Here is a 20,364-nt window from a genome sequence, read left to right on the forward strand (position 1 = left end):
GGACCAGCCTAGGCCACACTTGTCTTTATGCTCATGCATGCACACATGCGCACGCACACACACTCGAGATCACATACACACATACACACACACACACACACACACACACACACACACTTTGCTACACTTTCAAATATTTGAAGGTTTGTGGGTACCTCCCACAGGGTCCCACAGACTCAGGCTCTCCCAATCCAGGGCTGGCTTGCTGGACTACTTCTTCATTTCTTCCTTCTTCACTGTGCTGGGGTTCAAACTCAGAGCACCCCATATCCTAGGCAAGTGCTGTATTAAATCACACTCCCAACCCCTAGTCCAGGGCTTTCTAATCTTTTGGCCTTGCAACCGTCTCTGGTCACCCCCTGGTCATTCACAGGCACGATCCTACCCCCACCCCCTACCCCAAGAGCCATTGCTACTATGGGATGAAGCTTTTTCTCCAGCTTGCCCGCCTCGTATTAGATGTCATGGGTGGGGCTGTATCCTACCAGGTAATGCGCCCAACAGAACTGCTGAGGCCTAATGAGCTCCCAGATCCCCAGAGCCTGGGCCAGAGTAGATGTGAGCGTGTATCCAGCGGCCAGTGACAGCATCAGTACACAGACACTCAGGAACTGTTCCCTCATTCATAGACTCCGGACTAAACTCACTCAAGCACACTCCAGGCCCTGCCACTGCATCGGCAGGACAACCCTGTGACTCATACATCATCACACCTTTTATAAATGAAGAAAGTTGAGTCCTGGTTGGGGCTTCCCCAAGACAGAGTTAAAAGGTGGCAGAGACAGAATCCATTTTCTCCCCAGTGACTGGATCACACAAGGTTCTACAGCCATGCCAACAGGGATAGCTCTCAGCACTGGAGGACACAAGTCCTCTTAAACAGCATTTAGCAACACACCAGGCACTTGGTCAAAACAAGGAGACAGACAGAAGCAAGAGCCTCACTACCCCTATCCCTGACCCCAGGGCTCTGACCTCTGACACAGCGACTGTGCTTCCTTCATCATGTTGCCAGCAAGCAGGATGTCCTGGGGGTCAAAGGTCATCATGGCCTGCATCTCCAGGATGGTGGCATACGTCAGTGAGTGATACATGCTCTCCTTGGTCCTGTGGGCCAAAGTGGGCACTGAGAACACCAGAGGTGGCTGGCAGGCTGCAGGTCACCTGACAGCTCATCCCATTTTACCTGGGGACACATTTCTAAAGTCTAACCCTTTCAAGGCATCTCAAATGACCTCATCCATGGAGGAAGGGGGAGAGAAGGGGGTAGAATAGAGAAGGCAGTGAGAGAAGCAGTCTTGCAGGTAAGAAACGCTTTGCAGATAGGTAACAAACTGCCAAACGTTTAAAAGCTAATTAAAAGCAAAAGATCTTGGTCCAGTCCAGCTCCTCCTCTTCCTGCCGAGTGACCTCAAGTGACCTCAAGTGGCCTGCCAGGTCTAAATCTCAGCCAGTCTCTCCTCATGCTGGCTGAGGCTGCTCTTGCCCACAGGAAGTGCCTGCCTCTAGCCTCTGCTCCTCCTCCAGCAGGCCAACCCCATGGCTTCAGCATCAGCCTCCTGTACCTTCTGTTACTTCTGCTTCCCCATCTCCTCTGACACCGGGCTGAACCACTCAGCACTCAAGACTGCACCCCACCCCCCCGGGGGGGGGGCAGTCAAGATGGCCCAGCAGGCAAAGGCGCTTACCACCAAGCCTGACAACCTCAGCCCTTACACTTTCCACAAGGCAGTCCCACACTTCCCTTCTCCAGGCCCTTGCCCAGGCTGCTCCCTCAGCTTGAGATGTCTTTCTCTTGCCCCACATCTTCTGACTCAGTCACCACAGGCCTCAGCCTTCAAGACACAGGGAATTCAGGCTCCTCTTTGGGAGCCACACTTCTGTGACAAGGCACAGATCACACTGAACCCATATGAGGACAAGCTTGACTCTGTCTCTCTGTCTCTCTGTCTCTCTGTCTCTCTGTCTCTCTGTCTCTCTGTCTCTCTGTCTCTCTGTCTCTCTGTCTCTCTCTCTCTCTCTGCAGACTATGGGTACCTTGGGGCAGGGCTTGAGTGTGATGCTTCTCTGTGACCTGACGTGACAGGGCTAAGTCAGGGTATCCTCAGAAAGCATTAATCTCCTGCCTCCCTGTGCCTCCACAGACCCCAGCTTCTAGACTAAAGGGTGTCCTGGGGGTACAGGAACAGCATTTATCCCACTGTGGAGAGGGGAGATGGCAATAATGGCTTGAAAACGGGACTTAGCTGTTACCCCAGCAACCGGGGAGTGATGCCACTGGCTGGCTGGCAGGGGAACAGCTTGCCTGACTGGCAGGAGCCTGACAGTTTGGTTCCCTTCCTCAAGTGCCTTTGTCAATTATTTACAAAACTCCTCAGGACCAGGGCAATGCTGGGAACATCAGAGGAGAGAGATGATGAAGTTTTATAAAGGGTTTTATTGTTAGATCATGTGACTTTAGTCATCTTCCTTTCTTGTTGAAGCAAAGCCTGTGGCTGTTACTCTTTTCCTTCTGAGTGATCCTCAGCAGTTAGGGCTTTCTGTTGGTTTGGTTTGCTTGTTTTTGAGGCAGGGTCTTGGACTTCTCCCTCTATCTCCCAAGTGCTGGGATTACAGGCATGCACCACTATACATACTAAACCAGCTATTGGTCAGGATTCCCAAGGACCAAAGGAAAGGCTGGAGGACCTCTCCTAGACCTGCCGGTTCCCAGACACCTTCCAGCCTGTGCCATGACTACTCTGTGCAGGGACGGGGCGTGAGGAAAGGATTTCCCTGCTGGTAGTGGGGTTGCTGAACTTGGACTTCAGAGTCCCTCAGACACAGGTTGGAATCTTGGCTTTGCCAGTCACCTGCTACATGACTCGGATAGGTCTCTTAGACTCTCTGAGTCTCAGGGTCCCCCTCTACAGGAAACAAATACACCAGGCATGGTGGTACACACGTTTAACTCAGTGCGTTCAGGATGCGGATAGGCAGATCTCTGTACGTTCGATTGTGGGCTACAGTGCAAGTTCCAGGACAGCCAGAGACCCCCCCCCCCAAAAAAAAAGGAAGGAAGGAAAGAAGGGAGAGAGGGAGGGAAGGAGGGAGGGAGGGAGGGAGGAAGTGGGGATGAGGGAGAGAAAAAGGATGAATACAATGTTTCTGTCCTGGAGCTTCTAGAGAGTCTGAGATGGTTCTCCCAGCTCTCTGGCCATGTCACCCTGCTCAGTAAACATGAGTCCCTCTGTCCCACCAGCATCCAGAGTCACATACTTGAGGGGCTTTCCTAACAGGACCAACAGTATCCCTCAGAACATTCCCAGCCTCTTCCCAAGGTCCCTCTAAGCCCTTCTCTCTTCTTCTGGCGAGTCCTGAGCCCCAGGACTCAGCCCTACCTGTCCAGCCACACCTGCTGGGCTGGAAGGAAGGAGCCCTGCCCAGGCAGCTGGCAGACAAAGTGGAATTTCTAGTCTGAGACCCAAGGCCTCAACCAACCCACCACCTGGAGGACTCCAACCTGGAGTAGCCTAGAATGGGAAACACAATATGCTATACTAGGAATAGCTTGGTATAGTGACCTGGTATGGTGACCCCCCCCCCAAATTCAAACACCCAGAGTTGTATGTGTAACCCCGAGTATACATGTGGCACTTGGACCCCTGAGCTGAAACCAGCTCTGTGAAAGGACACCCCTAGGAACCAGAGCAGATGTCTGGGGAGAGTGCAGGAAGAGCATCGCTGAAGCAGATGGTGGTCTCAAGGCCCCTCTTCTCCATCAGCAGCACACTAGCCCAGCTTATCAAACCCTCAGCAGCCCACCTTCCCTGCCTGGGCCTCAGCATCTGGCCTCCTCACCCTGAGCCCTCTGACCTTCTGCTGTACTCAATTAGGAACCCTAGGCCAGGCCTACACACTCCTCCAAGCTGCCATTGAACAAGGATAACCTGCAGACAGGGGATTCCTGAGCTGGGGGCCAGCCTCAGCTAAAGCCTTCATCCCACTTAGAAACAATGTTCCTCTCCTTGTCATCCCCAAGAACTGCCTGGCCCCTTGTGCTTAGCAGGTGGCCTAGTCTCTTCCTTCAGAGAAACTCTAGTTCAACAAATTCCAGAAACCCAGGCAAACTCTGCATGTTTCTACTGCCTCCCTCCCTCTTTGGGAGGAAGCCACATGAGGCTCTTCCATGCCAGGTGTCCATTCCTCCCTACATGAGACCTGGGAGAGCTCAGCAGTCAGAATGTGGCTTGCAGCACACGGTGGGCCTGGATTTAGCGCTAAGCTCTGCCACTCACAAGACATGGCCATTTATTCACCGGAAGAAACTACTGGAGCTGCCTCCGTGTTCCAGACAGCTTCTGGGGACAGAGTGCTGAGAATCATAAGCTAGCAGTACAGACTGTCATTCAGAGATGTGGCTTCCAGACCGCAGATGCAGAAGCAGGAAGGGGAATGTGGTAGCCCAGGTTAAGCACCGAAGGGACACTACCCCTTGGCTAGGATAGGATGGCCAAGCAGACCTGTGTACAATATAGAAACATAAATGACTTAGGACCCAAGCTTCTCTGAAGTGTCAATGGTTATAAATGGGGCCTGAGGGTGTGTTGTTATTGCTGCTGACCACTGCTCTGGTTCTCAATAGACGAGAGGAGGTACTTTATCTCCACCCTGAGGAGAAAATCTGACAATTTCTGTAGAGTCTTTGTCATTGGTAGGATGCAATCTTACTTCACTGGAACATTTGATAATTTTGGTTGCCTTAAGATGAGATGTAGGGAGCTCACTACTGACCTCCCAGACTGAAAAAGATAGGGAAGCAGTGTGTTCTAGAAGTGGAGCAGGCATCCTGGGTTCCAGGTGTGGTCGTATAGTCCCAGAGATGGGCAAGCTGAGACAGGAGGATCTCAAGTTTGAGGCCAGCCTGGGCTACATAGTAAGATTTTTGTCTTACTATGAAAAGTAAATAAGAAAGGGGATAACAGCTAGGGAGATGGTCAGCAGTTAAAAGCCTTTACTCTTGCAAAGGACCTAGGTTCGATTCCCAGCATCCACATGACGGTTCAGAATTTTCTTTAACTCCACTTCCAGGGGATCTGAAGCCCTCTTCTATGGGCACACACGATACATAGACATATATGCAGGCAAACACCCATACATGTAAAATACACGTGAATAAATAAAGTGAGAGGAGAAGGGGTGGGGTGAGGTGGCCTGGAAAGATAGCTCAGGAGTTAAAATTGCAGTTGCACTCTGAGTAGAAAAACTGGAGGATCCCCAGAAACCCACATAAATGCTAGGTGGGTGTGGTGACCCACCTGCAATTCTACCCCAAGAATGTGGCGACAAGGGACCCCTCAGAGCAAGCTGGGTGGCAAGACTGACCAAACCAGCAGGCTGTGGGTTGGATGTGAGACGCTGCTCCAATCAATGAGGTGGAAGAGTAATCAGGGATGATTCCAACATCAACCTTGGGCTTCTGCATGCATTTGCACACACATGCACACATACACACACACACACACACACTGACACATTTATCACACACATGCACACATACACAAAAGTAGAAAAAGAAAAGTAAAATATTAAGGCCAAAAAAAAAAAAATCCAGAGAAACAATAAGTGCTAGGAAATTAGTCCCACAATCATGGAAATGAAGAGAAATAAAGGGAAGGACTTAATGACACTCAGAGGGAAAAGGCAGAGGTGCATGTGGGGTTCAGCAAGATGGTCAAGCATGCAAGGGCACCTGCTGCCAAGCCTGATGACCTGAGTTCAAATCCCAGGATCTATACAGTAGAAGAGGAGGACTGACTCCTAAAAGCTGTCCTTAACATGTGTGCAGTGGGCACACACACGCACATGCACACACATGCATACATACAAGCACACATATGCACATACATGCACATGCACACACAAAAGCATATACACAGATATATAAAAGCATGCACACACATACAATCACACATATGCGCATTCACACACACACACACATACACACGGCAGAAATTTCCTGCCCAATGTATTTACAGTGGAACCCTGTCATTGGATTGGGAAGAGGGAGGCAGAGGGAGGAAAGAAAAATTCAGGGAGAGAGAAGAAGTGAGACAGCGGCAGATGTTACCCTCGTGCCTCTAGCAATCTCAGGTAGTCATATCAAGGTTAGATAATTGAGATAACAACTCTAATTGTGTGGACATCTTATATATTGAGTATCTGCTGATATATAAATCTATTTGGTTAATCTTAAGCATTAAGAGTCTTATTTCTATCGGGTACTGGGAATTGTGGTATCTACCTCGAGGATGGTGGTTATTGTCTAGGGTTAAGCAGAGCACTGTGGGGGTGGCAGTTGGCCCAGGGGCCATGCCTAGAGCCATGGAGTCCCCAGAGCTGACCAAGGGAGGCAGCAGCTACGTTTCATGGGTTCCAGGCCTGTGCCACTGGCCAGCCGGTGCTGCGATTAGTGCGGGAACTTAGAGCCCGCTGCCCGGTGGTTGCTGCTTTTTCTAATACCTTCTGCAACACACATGTGCGCGCACGCACACACACACACACAATTTTTTAAAAAGTAGAAAGAAGGGGGGAATGAGAAGCTTAGAGAAGGCTAACCTGGGAAGCCTGACACCTGGCCTAAGGAAAGGAAACAGAGGACTAAGGACTAATACAGCAGCTCTCCTTTTGGTTTTGGTTTTTCAAGATAGTATCTCATGTAGCCCAGGCTGGCTTGAGTTTGTTATGCAGTGGAGGATATCTCTGAAGTTCTGGACTTTCTATCTGTACCTCCCAAGTACTGGGTTAAGGATGTGCACCATCATGTCTGGGTAAGAAAGCTAAATTCTTTTCTTTTTAGAAACAATCTTTCTATGTCACCATGGCTGTCCTGGAACTCTATAGACCAGGGTGGCTTTGAACTCATGGAGATCCACCTGCTTCTGCCTCCCAAGTCCTGGAATTATAAATGTGTGCCACCATGACCAGTGAAAGCTACATTCTTACCTACTAAGAGACGAGAGTTTTAAAGTGATAAAACAGTGAATTTTGGGTTAGTGAGAGGGCTCGGCTGTACATAGGTCTGACAGCACAAGTTTAATCCCAAGATCCCACAAGGTGGCAAAAGAGACCTGAGTCCCTAGAGTTCCCTCTAACACCCCCTCCCCTCCACACACACACACTCAAATTTTAATTAAAAGTGAAGTTTATGGTATTTGGGTTATACCTCAGTTTTAAAAACTGAAAAGAGGTGGGGAGGTTAGGAAAGAAAAAGCTACAGATACATATTATTTAGAAATAGTATGTTGGGCCCGGTGGTGCATATTGAGAATCTCAGCGCTTGGGAGGTGGAGGTAAGAGTATCTCAAGTCAGAGGCTGGTCTGTCTCAAAACTGAACAAACAACTCAAGAGCAAACATTGAAGAAATGCCTAAAATTGCAGCCCTCTACTACCCAAAGGTTCAGTGAATGGTCCTAAAGGTTTACAGAAGACCCACCCCCCCACTGTCCCGCCCCGGGGATTCAATGAGACTAGGAAATCGCCAGTCCCTGTGACCGTGGAAACCACCTGGCTGTTTACGGGCTCTTGGAGGAGTGCCTGGGCAATTTGAATGAGACTTCTCAGGGGTCATAGTGACCCAAAAAGTATAATACTCTCAGGGGCTCCCCAAATCCATGTCTCTCCCTGTGTGTGCACTTGCATGTGTGCACTCTTCAAGGACTTACGCTCACCTGGGTTTGAGGTAGCTGAGTGCCTCTGAGAACTGGTTGGTAAGGAAGAGGTCCAGGGCTGTCATGCACTGGTCCAGGGCCTCATGGAGGCTGTTCACGGGAGACCTGAGGGAAGAGACAGACATGTACCTGACATTGGAGCCTTGGGCTTCTTTGGCCAGGGCAGAGCCTCACCAGCCTGGTCAACCTGACGATTGGGCCTCTGGTCTGCCCATGCTATACTGAGACACAGGGATGGTTTACAGCCACCTCTCAGGGATCTCAATGGTGGAAAGAGGGAGGGTGTCATCTGAGACTCAATGGCAGGGTGGAGGGAGAGATAAGGATGGGGAGCAAGGAAGCCATAGAGGGAACATTCTTAACATTCTTACCCTTTACAGTCGTAAAGGGAGTCCTTGTGGCCCTTCTGACCCATTTGGCTTTGCTGTCCCACTGGGGCATAGACACTGCCCAACCACTTTGTTCCTCTCTGAGTATTTCTTCTCCAAGTTCTTACTGACCTCAGGCCGACACTCTAGAACAGACACTGTCACAATGGGCCATGGAAGGCAGTGATCCTGTATGAGCATTCCAGAGCCTTCCAGACTCAAGTCACCCTCCTGATGACATCACCTACATACCTAGCCCTCTTCTAGTCCTCGAGTTCCTCAACAGCTCTTAGTATCCCACCTATGTATTTAAATTATTGTCTGTTTCCTTCCACTAAAATACAAACATCCAAAAATCAGTAGTCTTGCTTCTATCACTTCAGCGTCTCCAGCCCTGGTGTCTGGCACAAAGCAAGCTCCTAGCTAACACATGAATGAATAAACAAACAAAGGAAATCTAATGCTGGGACTTTCCTGGCTCTCAACTATCCCTTTTGAAAATGCCTCTTCTCCAGGGACCGTGTCACATGAGAGGTGGTGGGGTTTTGTTTAGTTTTTTGAAACAGACTCTTCATATCCGGCTGGCCTGGAACTCACAGAGATCCACCTGCCTCAGCACTGGGATTACAGGCATTCACCTGAAAGAAGGTTGTTACAGAAGCTTGCAATACTGCTGAGGAGAATCCTGATCCTCAAACCACGGTGAGGAGAGCGTTTTCCACTCGGCCATCAGCTCCTACACACACATACCCTGAGGCCCGTCAGCAGATCTTCCCAGGCAAACTGAGAACATTCAAAGTTTACCTCCTGTACATTCTCCCAAGTCTGCTCCCCTGCCACTTTAATGAGTAACATATCTGCACCCAGTTTCTCCAGCCAGAAGTCTGATAGTCATCTTTGACCCAGCCCTCTTACTGGGCTCCATCACCAAACATCAGTTCTGAAAACATATCTCACTCACCCGCCTCTATGCCTGTGGACCTCTGGGCCAAGCTGCTGCCATGGTAACCCAAATCTCACAGGAAACCCCCTTTCCTCTTTTGCAACCTCCTACCCAGTCTCTTAGCTGCTTTAATTCTGAATTTCATGTCCCATAAGATGCCCTCCTCCTGTCTCTCTTAGGGTCTGCATTCATTTATTGGTGGTGGTTATTTGTGTTCATGTCTGAAATAATAAAAACCATTTCCAAGTTGATAGAGAGATTCACCAAGGCAGATTTAAGCTGATGCATCCTTCAGCAACACCAGCCTTTGCAGTGGAGGAAGCTGGGATAGGTTTGTCTGGGTTTGTTTGTGTATGTGTGTGTGTATCAGTAGCATACGTGTGGAGATCTGCCAACAACCTGTGGAAGTCAGTAGTCGTCCTTCTGTGTGTCTCACAGGGATTGAACTCAGATCTCCATGCTTGGCAACAAACATCTTCACCTGCAGAGCCCTCTTGCCTACCCTTGTTTGTCTTTTAAGACAGAGACTTATTATGTAGCTATTGTGGTTTGAATGAGAAATGTCCTCTACAGGCTTCTGTATGAACATTCAGTCCCCAGCAGGCTATTGCTGATTAGGAGGTGGGGTTTCCCTAAGGGAAGTGAGCCCCTAGGAGCACACCCTGAGTGAGGCTTTCTTCTTCCCGTTTGATAGAGTAGCTGGCCTCCTATCCCTGCTGCCACTTTCCCCAGAGCAGACTGTATCCCCCAAGAACTGTAAGCCCAGAATAATCCCCCTCTTTCTTACATCACATTTGTCAGAGTTACTTTATTACAGTAACAGAAAAAGAAGCTAAGATGGGGCTGGGAGGTGGGCTCACTGGTGTAGAGCACAGGTTGCGCTTGCAGAGGCCCAAGGCTCACCAGAGCACTGCAATGGTGGCTCACAGCCATCCATAACTCCCCTTCCAGGGATAAGCCTCCCCCTTCTGACTTACTCAGGCACCAGGCACACATGCAGTGTACACACATGCATGCCGGCAAGACATTCATATAGATAAAATAAATAAATATCAGAGTGGAGAGGCTAAGACAGCAAGCCAAGCTGGCTCAAATGCTCAGCTCAGTCCTCTTGCCCCAGCCTTCCAAGAGCTGGGTTTACAAGGTGAGAACTTCCTTCAGGGATTCCCCCCCCCCCAGCATCCTCCCAGCCCTGGCACTTCCCCACACAGTCCACAGCTCCCTGCTCCCCTTTTATGGCTTTCTTTGCACTCGTTCCTCCTCAGGTGTGGGATTTGCTGGTTGCTGCGTTTTTCAGGTCGAGTGTGGTTTCCATTTCCAGGGACTCCACTGGATTCTTCTTTCAGATCTGGTTGGCTATTTTAGATGGTATTTGATTCTCTGCTTTTTGTTTCAGATTCAGCTTCAACTTCTTCACACATCTTAGACACAACTAATTATATATTATCTTAGCATGTTAGATCCTCAGAGAAAACAATTCTATTTATTGTTCCTGGTGCCTGACACTTTCGGTGGCTTGTTTCCCTATGTGCTTTATACCTTAATCGCTAACTCACATTCGAGTATTCCCAAAGGGACCTTGGGATAAGGACTCATTCCTTCAGAAAGGACCATGTTGACTTTGGCCAGGTTCCTGGGCACCACCACCCTGGGGCTGTAAAATTCATTATGTTACTTTATGGATTCAAAGGTAGTGTACATTTAAAAAAACAAAACAAAAAGCCTGAAGTTCTTGCAAGAAGATCAACTAGTATGTCATTTTTAGGGAATTCTTTCCCACCACTCCCCTAGCATTTACTGATCCTGGACCCTCCAGGGCCCCCACTTAAGGGCAGGGGAAGGAGGCTGTGTCCAGAGTCTTCACACAATTCAAGCCCCAAAGCCCACTTCCCCTGCTTGAGTGGCTGGAGCTTTCTGAGTCTGAAAGCTTCTAGTCAGCTTTCTGGTCACATTCCATCTCCCATAGCTGGGGAGGACCTACCGATGTCAAAAATTCAGGAGGTCATCATAGAGGGTGCCTGGGGTAACCCACTGAGCCTTCAGGCTTGTTAGAAACACTGATCTCTAACTCACCTCTGTCTTAATAGCTACAGATATCTTTTGAAAGCACAGATCTGACTGTGTTACTCCAAACCCATCATGGTTTCTGGTGCCTCTGAGAACAAAGACCCACTTCCTTTCCATGGTCATAAAAGGCCCAACCCAAAGCTGGCTGGCCCTCTTCTCATGAGGCCTGGCCTGTCTGTCTTCCTTTGTGTTTAGGTCCAGCCTAGCAACCAGTGTCTAACCCATTCATCTTTGTGGTCTGAATTAACCGAGAGGCAGGAAACATAGTGCCATGGGTACTCAATGACATTCTTATCTTGTACCCTTAAAATATTAGTGACATGGGGTTATACCCACTGCAGAAGAGAAAACAGGCATAGAGGTGAGGTGACTTGGACAAAAACCACAGAGCCAAGTATTGGGCTCTAACCTGGATTTCTGCCTATGAGTCTGTCAGCTCAGCCTCAAGGGATCAGCGGCTCACATCTATCAAGTGCAGAGGCAAAAGCCTGCCTCTCGTTTCTGCAGACACTCTACCCATCTCATCCTATCCTGAGTAGAGGTGATAAAGACACACAGCCTGATGGACTTGTTCCCCTGGGGCCCCAGCACCTTTTTGACTTCACCAAAGTGACTTACATGTCTACAGTGACCTCCCCTCACACCAGAGCCAGTCCTATCTCCTCTATCTCCCCTCCCACCACACCTACCAAACTCTCCATTGGTTCGCTTTCAGTCTGGGTCTGGAACAGTGTGGTCCCAGACTGGAACCTGCCCTTGAGGTGCTCAGTGTTCTGAAGCCTCCAGAGCAGGCAGAACGATGACAGCCACAGTTAACAGGGCTGTGACTGTAAAAACCATCGGGACTAAAGAGGCCCCAGCTCAGCCTGGACACTCAAGGAAGGTATCTGAGCCACATGGAACTGAACCGAACACAAGGTGGACGAAGAAGCCCCAAAAGAGACCAGAGTCCAGAGAGGGCCAGGGCTGGGAGTGCCCCAAGGTGGTTCTGAGACACTGCAGTCTGGACAGGCTGAAGACAGGCTCCAGAAAGCCTGCTGGATGGAGAGATGAGGCAGGGGCTAGCCAGGGAGCTCAGGAAGACTGGGGACATTAGCTCTATGGGACTAGCTGAGCTCTTATCTGTATTTGACAGATAAGGGTAAAGGCACTGCTGTGTGACTCCTCCCGGGGGTGGGGGTGGGGGGCTTTCTGCAGGAGCAAAGCACAGGACTTTCCCCAGGCTCCCCCACCCTAGCTGTGAAGTCGCCACAGGCTGTCCCCTGGCCACCCAGGCCTTTCTGTTCCAAGGTACCTTGTTCTGCTCAACTTACATTTTTGTGATGGTGGCCTCTGCTTTCCTTAAGGACATTAAGACACGGGTAAGAGTTGGAGATGGGCAGCCAATGAACTGGGTGGAACATGGCTGGTGACCTACATCAGGGTCTTAGGCACAGTGGAAAAGAAGTGTCACTCAGACACATCCACTCACATCCATGCACCCGTGGGAGGCCACTATTAGAAAGAAGCAAGCTGGAGGTGGGAGGGGTGCCCGGCGGCTGGAGCCACTCTGCTTCTCTTTCCCGTCTCCCTATGCCATGGGTTTGGGCTGGTACTTTGAAGTCTCATGGACAGGACTGGGGATGAGGTGACTGGGAGAACCCCAGATCCAGCTAACCTCAAGCCAGGAGACCAAAGTCATTCAGGGAGCAGACTGGAGCCAGCCCTGGATTTTAATCTCTGTTCTGTCCTTTGGGGATGGGAGACTATAGTTCAAAGAATGTAGTGTGCATCTATAGGGAGTTGTGGCTTCTGAATTGACTTTTCTAGGTTTCAAATATGTCCAAGAGGTCTCACTCAAAGCCTCCTAGTCCTGTGCCCCTTAGCCACACATGATCAGTACTAAAGAGAAAGATTTAACAGGACATGGCCTTTCAGAGTTTTGGAAGCAGACAGCCTTGGGTTGAGCTGCAGCAGTTACTTGGTCACCTGCTAGAGGTGTTTTGGTTTTGTCCTTTGAGACTGAACTGGGTCTCTTATATCTAAGGCTGGCCTGGAACTCACCATGTAACCATGGATGAGCTTAAATTTCTGATCCTTTTGCCTTCACCTCCCACTTGCTGGGATTACAGGTTATGTTCCACCATGCCCAGCTTTACCCAGGGCCCTGTGTATGCCAGACAAGCACTATGTCATCTGAGCTCCAACCCTAGCCTGAAGAAAGTTCCTCAACTTTGATAAGCCTCTATTTCCTCATCAGTACAATGGGCTTAATGGTACCTAGAGGACTGTGAGGAAAGACTGAGGTGGGGAGTGGCCAGGAGCTATCACTGGCTGTTCTTTCCAATGTTGTGCACTGCCCACCACTCTCATCACGCAGGACTAAAGTGGGAACGGAGCAAGCCAGGCTTGGAGGCCCACTCCTACAGTCCCAGCACCCAGGAAGATCTTGAATCTGAGGCCAGAAAAAGTCAACATAGTGAGATCCTGTCAAAAAGAGAGAGGGGGTGGGGGAAGGGGAGAAAGAAAGGAGGCAGGGGAAGGCTTGAGTACACACTGTAACTACCAGGGGGACCACAGAGGCACATTCTTGTGTACAAAAGACAGCCATACAGGAATACTCTGTTTGCATAGAAGGACACAGGAAACCACCCCAATGTCTAACAAGAAGGATGAGTAAATAAACAGAGTCTTTACATACGGTGGTGAAGCAGGCATCAGGGTGAGGGGGACCAGTGTGTGAGCCCAAGGACGCAAACACCTCAGAAACCCAACTTTTAGAAGAGTAAGCCACAGTACAGCGTTTGCTGTAGGTTCTGTTACAGTGGAAAATAAAAATGTAAAACAATAAACTCAAGACTCAGGCTGGCAACTATCTCTGGAGAGGGAAGGCAGCAGATAGGGGTGGGCGGTGGGTGTTCCAGAGGGTTTCACTAACATGACTTCTCTCTTAAAAGGAAGACGGAGTGTGTGGAACACAGAGTTAGTATCTGGCAACACAGGGTGGCAAGAACACAGGACTGCATTTTATTATTTACCACAGAGGCTGGAGACATTCTCAGTGGTTAGGAGTGTGTGCCGCTCTCATAGAGGTTCAGAGTCTGGTTCCCAGGACCCTCACTGATGGCTCACAACTGCCTACAATTCCAACTACAGGGGATCTGATGCCCTCTTCTGGATTCTCTCTATATACATAATTTAAAAACCAAAATGCCTTATAATCATTTACCATATTCTTCTGAAGCCTTAAAAACATTTCACTTTTTTTTTTTTTTTAAAGCTGGACATGGTGGCACATGCCTGTAGTCCCAGCTGGTGGGGGATAGAGGTGGGTCCATCAAGAGTTGGCTACACAGAGAGTGCAACAGCAGCCTGGGCTACATGAGACCCTTTCTCAGCCCACCCTGCCCCCACTGCCAAGAAATTATTGTTATATGGTAGATAAAACTTTATTAGAGTTATCCCCAGACAAGATCTGAGTGTTTGCTGAGAATAAGTATCTACAGGTGGAGGCGAGGGTTGCCTCTACTTTGGTCTTCCTCTGCTCAAATCCCACAAGGATGGCACTGACCAGAAGCAGGGGACTGGACAAATAAACCTGTGTGACCACAAAGACTGGGCCCTCGAATGCTTACAGGAACATAGGTATTCTGTTTGTACTAGAAATCTGTGCTTACTGGCCTGGGGGCTTGGAGCAGGGTTAGAGGAGCCCAGGGTTCTTCCAGGGACTCAGGCACAGATGTGGTATATAGGCAAGAGGGGAGTCTGGCTTTCAGCCAGCAAGTCTGGATTTGTGGATGGAAGCCTTGCTCCATGTCTGCCTTTTCTTCTGAAAACCACGGATCTAGTACTGAAGGGTGGTATTCTCACAGGGCTGTGGAGAAAAGTACCCAGGCAGGCTTCAGAGCTGAGCTTTCAACTCTCAGCAGGAAGAACACAGCTAGCCCAGCCTCTCTGTATTTTCCAAAGGAGGAACCAGACGTAAGGGAGGTAAAAGCCTTGACTAAAATTATACAACAGAAAATGATTAGGGAAAACTTAACAGGTGACTTCCTCCAGACCACGGTGTCCCCTAGCACGGATCTACCACTCTCTCAGACCCACACTATACTCATAGGCCCTGGGGAGGCTTCCAGCTGGCTGGTGGCTTCTCTCCTCCCTGTTCAATTTTCAGGCCTCAGGCCTTTGGCAAATATTGTCACTGGTCTGAGTCTCCAGGTAGGGCGGGCAACCCTCCCAGCTCACCTGAGCAGGATCTCTGCCCAGCAACCTCCCTGCAGCCTGAGATCCCAGCAACTGCCCCCAAGCACTGAAACTCAGGCACAGCAGAGCTGCTGATTGTCTCCAGACAATCTAGGGGGTCTGGCTGTGACTTCGGGGGTGGGGGTGGGGGGTGGGGGTAGGGCTGGCCAGGACAGCCATGTTGATAGTGACAACAGCCACCTTGACAACCTAGGTTCCTGCTACACCCAAAACCCCGGCCCGAGCACACTCAGAGCCCTTCAAATACATAAAATATCCCTAAAGGGGATGCTACCAGACAGAGGTGTGTTCAAATCTCACTTTCCACTCTTATCTCCTGGATAATCAAAGTCACTTAAGAGCTATGCCTCAGTTTCCACATCTGTAAAGAAAGGGGATTGTAACAAGGCCCACCCCACGGGTATACACTCCATGAGGAGGGAGAGAAAGTTGGGACCCAGAAGGCCTGTGACTGAGCCAGGGTCCCCAGGAGGCAGCGGGGCGCGGGCTGCAGGCTGCGCAGCGGCTGGAGCCGCAGTGCGGTCCCGGGGCTCCTCCTGGGAGGGCCCCCGGCAGCATTCGCCCCGCATGACCCACTCCCGCAGGCGGCCTCCGCCACTCACCCCGCGGGCTGGTCGCCCGGGCCGCTGGCCGTGGTCATCGCTGTGCGCGCCGGACGCCAGGCACAGCCCAGGTGCTGCGGCCGGATCCCAGCGACGCGGCGGCCAGGGAGGGGCGCGCGGGGGGGGGGGGGGCGGGGGGGCGGGGAAGGCGACGGGGCCGGGCCGGTCTCGGGCTGCCCACCCGCACAGTGGGGCCATGGCCGCGCCCGCGCTGCGCAACGCCCGCCCCTGGCGCTGGCCAGGTGAGACCCCGGCGCTCAAGGTCGGCGCGGCCCGGAGCATCGGCGCAGACACCTACCAGAGCTGCCGACACGTCCACCCACTCCTGCTGGGAAATTCTCCACCTTCCCTAGGCCACAGCTCCCAGCCCCCCGCACCTAAGTTCTCGCGGTCCAGCCGCATTGCCGGGCCATCTTAGCAGAGAAAGCCTAGCTTCTGCAGACAGGCGTGGACATTCAGTCTAACCACTTACCCAAACGGGACTAGTGTTTTGCAAGAGACCAGAAGGCGGGAAAGCAGGCGGGTTAGCACGCACCCACCGCACCGCTAGCAGGCAGCTCACAGTCGCCTTCTCAAACAATCCCTAAAATTGCCATTTTCCAGATGCGAAAACTCGAACGGTCGAGTCCATGTGACCTGTGTAGAGCCACTCCAATAAGTAGCGAGCAGGAACTACAACTTAGCCTTCCTAATTCCAAAGCTCACACTCACTCCCTTCTCCCTTTGGCCCCCTCCTCTCTCACAGTGAGTGGTCCATCCCCAGATGCCCACTTTGCACTTAGACCCGAGGTGGGTTCTGAGGAAGTCCACATGATCTTCTAGCAGAGAGAGCCCTGGCCCACTAAGAGTTAACCAGTCACTACCTCTGGGCCCCAGATGCTCTTGTGACTCATCATAACACGTGGCTGCCATTAGATTAGAGCTGTCCCTTTAGAAAGGCAAGGGACAGGAGGAGGGATTGGCCCTCAGCTCCAGGATGTCAGAAGAGGAAGCAAGAAAGAGCAGCCTGCAAATGCAGCCACAGTGGGAAGGACTTGGACCAGATCCCAGAGGAGCCAGGCAACTTGAATTTAGGAATAGGGAGAAATGTCTGGGGGGATTGCTGCTCACATCACAATAGGCCGCTTAGAAAGGCTATGAGTTGTTTGTCGTTCTTTTTAAAATTATTTTTATGTGTATTAGAGTTTTGCCTGCAGCTATGCCTGTGTAAAAGTGTCAGGTCCCCTGGAGCTGGAGTTACAGACATTGTGAACTGCCATGTAGGTGCTGGGAATTAAACCCCTGTCCTCTGGAAGAGCAACCAATGCTCTTAACTGCTGAGCCATTGCCCAGGATGTGAGTTCTTATGCTGCCCTGTGTCAGCAGAGGCCAGGCACTGCTATGTGAAAACTATCCCAGCTTTGGTAGCCTCACATATGGGCTTGAAAAGATCTCAATAGGAACCTGACCATAATGGCATGTACCAGCAACTATTATATAAGGAATCCCCACGAGGGTGAGTATGGGAGTGGGGTTGGGGTGAGGGTCTGTCTGGAGTAGATGGGAGCTGAGCCTTGAGAAGTGTGTTAATGAAGTTGGGAGCAGGTGTGCTTCATGAGAGACCAATATAAACAAGGCACAGGAGTGGGTGAGGATACACTGATGAAGGCTGGAGTTTGTGATTCTGAAGAGACCAGTTCTAGGTGATGAGGCCGAAGCCTGACAATCATGTCCCCAGTCATTTGCACACGCTGTTCCTTTTGCCTAGAACACACACCCCTTCCTGTTCACATAATTCATCCGTGTAATCAGGGATAGAGCCAGAAGCTTGGCTCTTCTCAAAAGAAAAGACAGTCGTTCACGACACTACACACTTGTTATTCAGCATTTGGGAGGTAGAGGCAGAACGCTCAGGAGTTCAAAGTCACCTTTAGCTACTCAAGGGCTTCCAGGCTAGCTAGGTTATATGAGACAGAAATGGATGGACAGACAGACACACACAGGAAGACATAAAACATGAAAAACAACACAGGGGATAGGTAGACACAACAGATTGCTAATGTAAAAAATTCAGGATCTTATTGGAGCCGCAGAAGAGGCCAGGTGGATAAGTGGTCCTGAAACACTAAGCTCCATTAGTTCTGATTGTACTTAGCCAGTCTTTATTTATTAAGAACTTTCATCAGTTCAGATGTCACCTCTCCCAGGAAGTCCCTGGCTGGGTCCTGGCCTCTCATCTCTTATCTCCAGTGAGCAGCCCTGACTCCCGTGGGTGACACTGTCCGTGTGAGATGGGGAAGGAGCAGGGAGAGCCTGTATGTGACTCTCTTGGACATCTCTCAAGGTAAAGTCAGATCATCACCGTGTCTCTGCCTGTGGATGCCTGACAGTGAACACTGGGTTCTGGGAGGTACAAGCTCCCTCTGAGGGAATCAGCTTAGCAATGGCTGGCTCATGTCAAAGGCCTCTTACAAGCCACACGTGCTGGTCAGTGCACAAAGGTAATCTTGCCCAACTTTCATTTTTAACTACTCTGTGAAGCTCAGTTTCTGCAGAGGGAAATGGAAATAGCCCTACCTACTTCCCTGTGAGCAGTGAGAATTTGTGCTCACAGGGATGGAGAGGACCTGGCATGCAGCGCAGCAGTAGTGCTGGTGCCAGGGATGGACTCTGCTCTTCTCCCCATTTTACAGATGAGAACAGTTGAGCAAAGGTCCGCAGCAGAGTCAGAACTCTTCCTCCATCACCACAGTGGTCCTCAAGCTGGAGCCAGACATCCAGTGATTCAGTGGGGTGTCCCCAAGGCCACTCCTGGTCCTCAAGAGTTCTGGTTCAGCATCACTCATCATTGCTTCCCCCTCCCAGTCCAGGTGACCCAGCTTGGGTCACGTGCTCAGTGTCATGTTGAGCCAACAACTGAGCCTGAAGATTAACTTCCCAAGTCTCAGTCCCTTCCTCACCTGCTGGGGCACCTGTTTCCTGACTTGTCATGCCCACTCTAGAGGTGTCAGGCCTGCTTTGCTTCCTCACTTCCTCCACAACCCACAAGAACACATGGCCAGGTCACTAGGCTTCTTCACTTCAGGACCACTATGCACCATTCACACTGTACTTTGGGACCACTATACACCATTCACACTGTACTTCGGGACCACTATAAACCATTCATACTGTACTTCAGGACCACTATAAACTATTCACACTATACTTCAGGACCACTATACATGGCCTGTTGTACCACATGATCTCACTGCATGGCTAGGAGAACCTCTGTGCACTGCTCTCATCTGTGCTTTCTCAGCTAGAGAGGTCTCAGAAGATACTGTGAGCAAAACTTCCTCAGAATGCCCTAGAAAGTCTGTAGTGGCACTACCTCCCATCCTACAGATGAGAAAACTGAGGTTTGGATCCTGGTCTAGTCATAGCTTAAACCCAAGACTTGATTCCTTATTTTACAGAACACATCTTTTTAAATTTTTAAATAACATAGTGTGTGCGTGCGCACGTGCGTGTGTATGTGTGTAGCATGTGGGCTCACACACTGGTGTGGAGGTCAGAGGGCAACTTTCAGAAGTTGGTTTTCTCCTTCCACCACAGAACACAGCTTCTTGACCTGTAAGCTGTCACTCCCATAAGGAGTTATATAATTATATGAGGCTTGCAACATTTTTGGCAACAATAAAAGGTTACTGAATACATAATAACCAAAAAATTAATTCAAAATCAAATCTGTCTTGAATCTAAGGTGTTTCCGGCCATGTGTACCACGTGATTTCACACACACCTTGCTGTTCTTCCGTGTGATTCGGTGTTCCTGCAGTGCACAAAAGCTTTTTACAATTATAGAAATATAATGAGTTAATCATGCAAATCAAGGTTGTGCACAGGAGGAGACTAGAGGAGGATGCCTGGTATTTTCCTCTATCAGTTTCCATCTTACGGCTTTGAGTCGCTTCTGTCATTGAACCTGGCAGCTTTAGCGGGGCTGGCTGGCTCATCCCCAGCTTTCAACACTGGAGCTACATGCAGCCATGCCTGGCTTTTTACATGGGTACTCGGGGTTCAGATTCAGGCCCAGAAGCGTACACAGCAAGCACACTTACCCACGAGCCATCTACATAGTTCCCCAAGTCAAGCCTTTCAGCACTTTCCAGCCATCACTCCCCACTTTCAAGCCAATACATCTTTGGGTTAGATTTTGTTAGTATGTGTGACTTCAAAAACTGCAGCTTCATGCTAGTGTGTGGGGACTCATGCCTGTAACCCCAGGGCTTGGAAGGCTAAACAGGAGGAATGCCTAAGTTTGAGGCAGTTCTGACCTACACAATGAGTTCTAGGCCATATGAGGCTACAGAGTAAGACCTTGTCTATAAAAAAAAAGAAAAAAAAAAAAAGGAGGCAGTCGGTGATGGTGTACACCTTTAATCTCAGCTTTTGGGAGGCAGAGGCAGGT

General features: G+C 50.1%; 1 protein-coding gene across 8 annotated transcripts in view; it reads right to left on the reverse strand.

Annotated features, from left to right (window-relative positions):
- Positions 1 to 20,364, reverse strand: part of Ttc39a (tetratricopeptide repeat domain 39A) — a 47,715-nt gene that overhangs the window by 20,816 nt on the left and 6,535 nt on the right. For 2 of the 8 annotated variants that reach the window (XR_013110519.1, XM_076934466.1), the window contains exons 1-3: positions 8,082 to 8,202; positions 7,711 to 7,815; positions 976 to 1,107 (exon numbers count right to left, since the gene is read on the reverse strand). Coding sequence is in view for 7 of the 8 variants with exons in the window: in XM_076934466.1 (XP_076790581.1) it covers positions 976 to 1,107; positions 7,711 to 7,815; positions 8,082 to 8,125 (281 nt within the window). In the remaining variant the exon portion in view is untranslated. Of the gene's footprint in view, positions 1 to 975; positions 1,108 to 7,710; positions 7,816 to 8,081; positions 8,203 to 15,932; positions 16,047 to 16,230; positions 16,365 to 16,404; positions 16,549 to 20,364 lie in introns of those variants that run through there. The other 6 variants (XM_076934467.1, XM_076934470.1, XM_076934464.1 and 3 more) reach the window with 4 other exon arrangements.

The sequence above is a fragment of the Arvicanthis niloticus genome, chromosome 5 (genome assembly GCF_011762505.2).
Source record: "Arvicanthis niloticus isolate mArvNil1 chromosome 5, mArvNil1.pat.X, whole genome shotgun sequence".
Taxonomy (NCBI): domain Eukaryota; kingdom Metazoa; phylum Chordata; class Mammalia; order Rodentia; family Muridae; genus Arvicanthis; species Arvicanthis niloticus.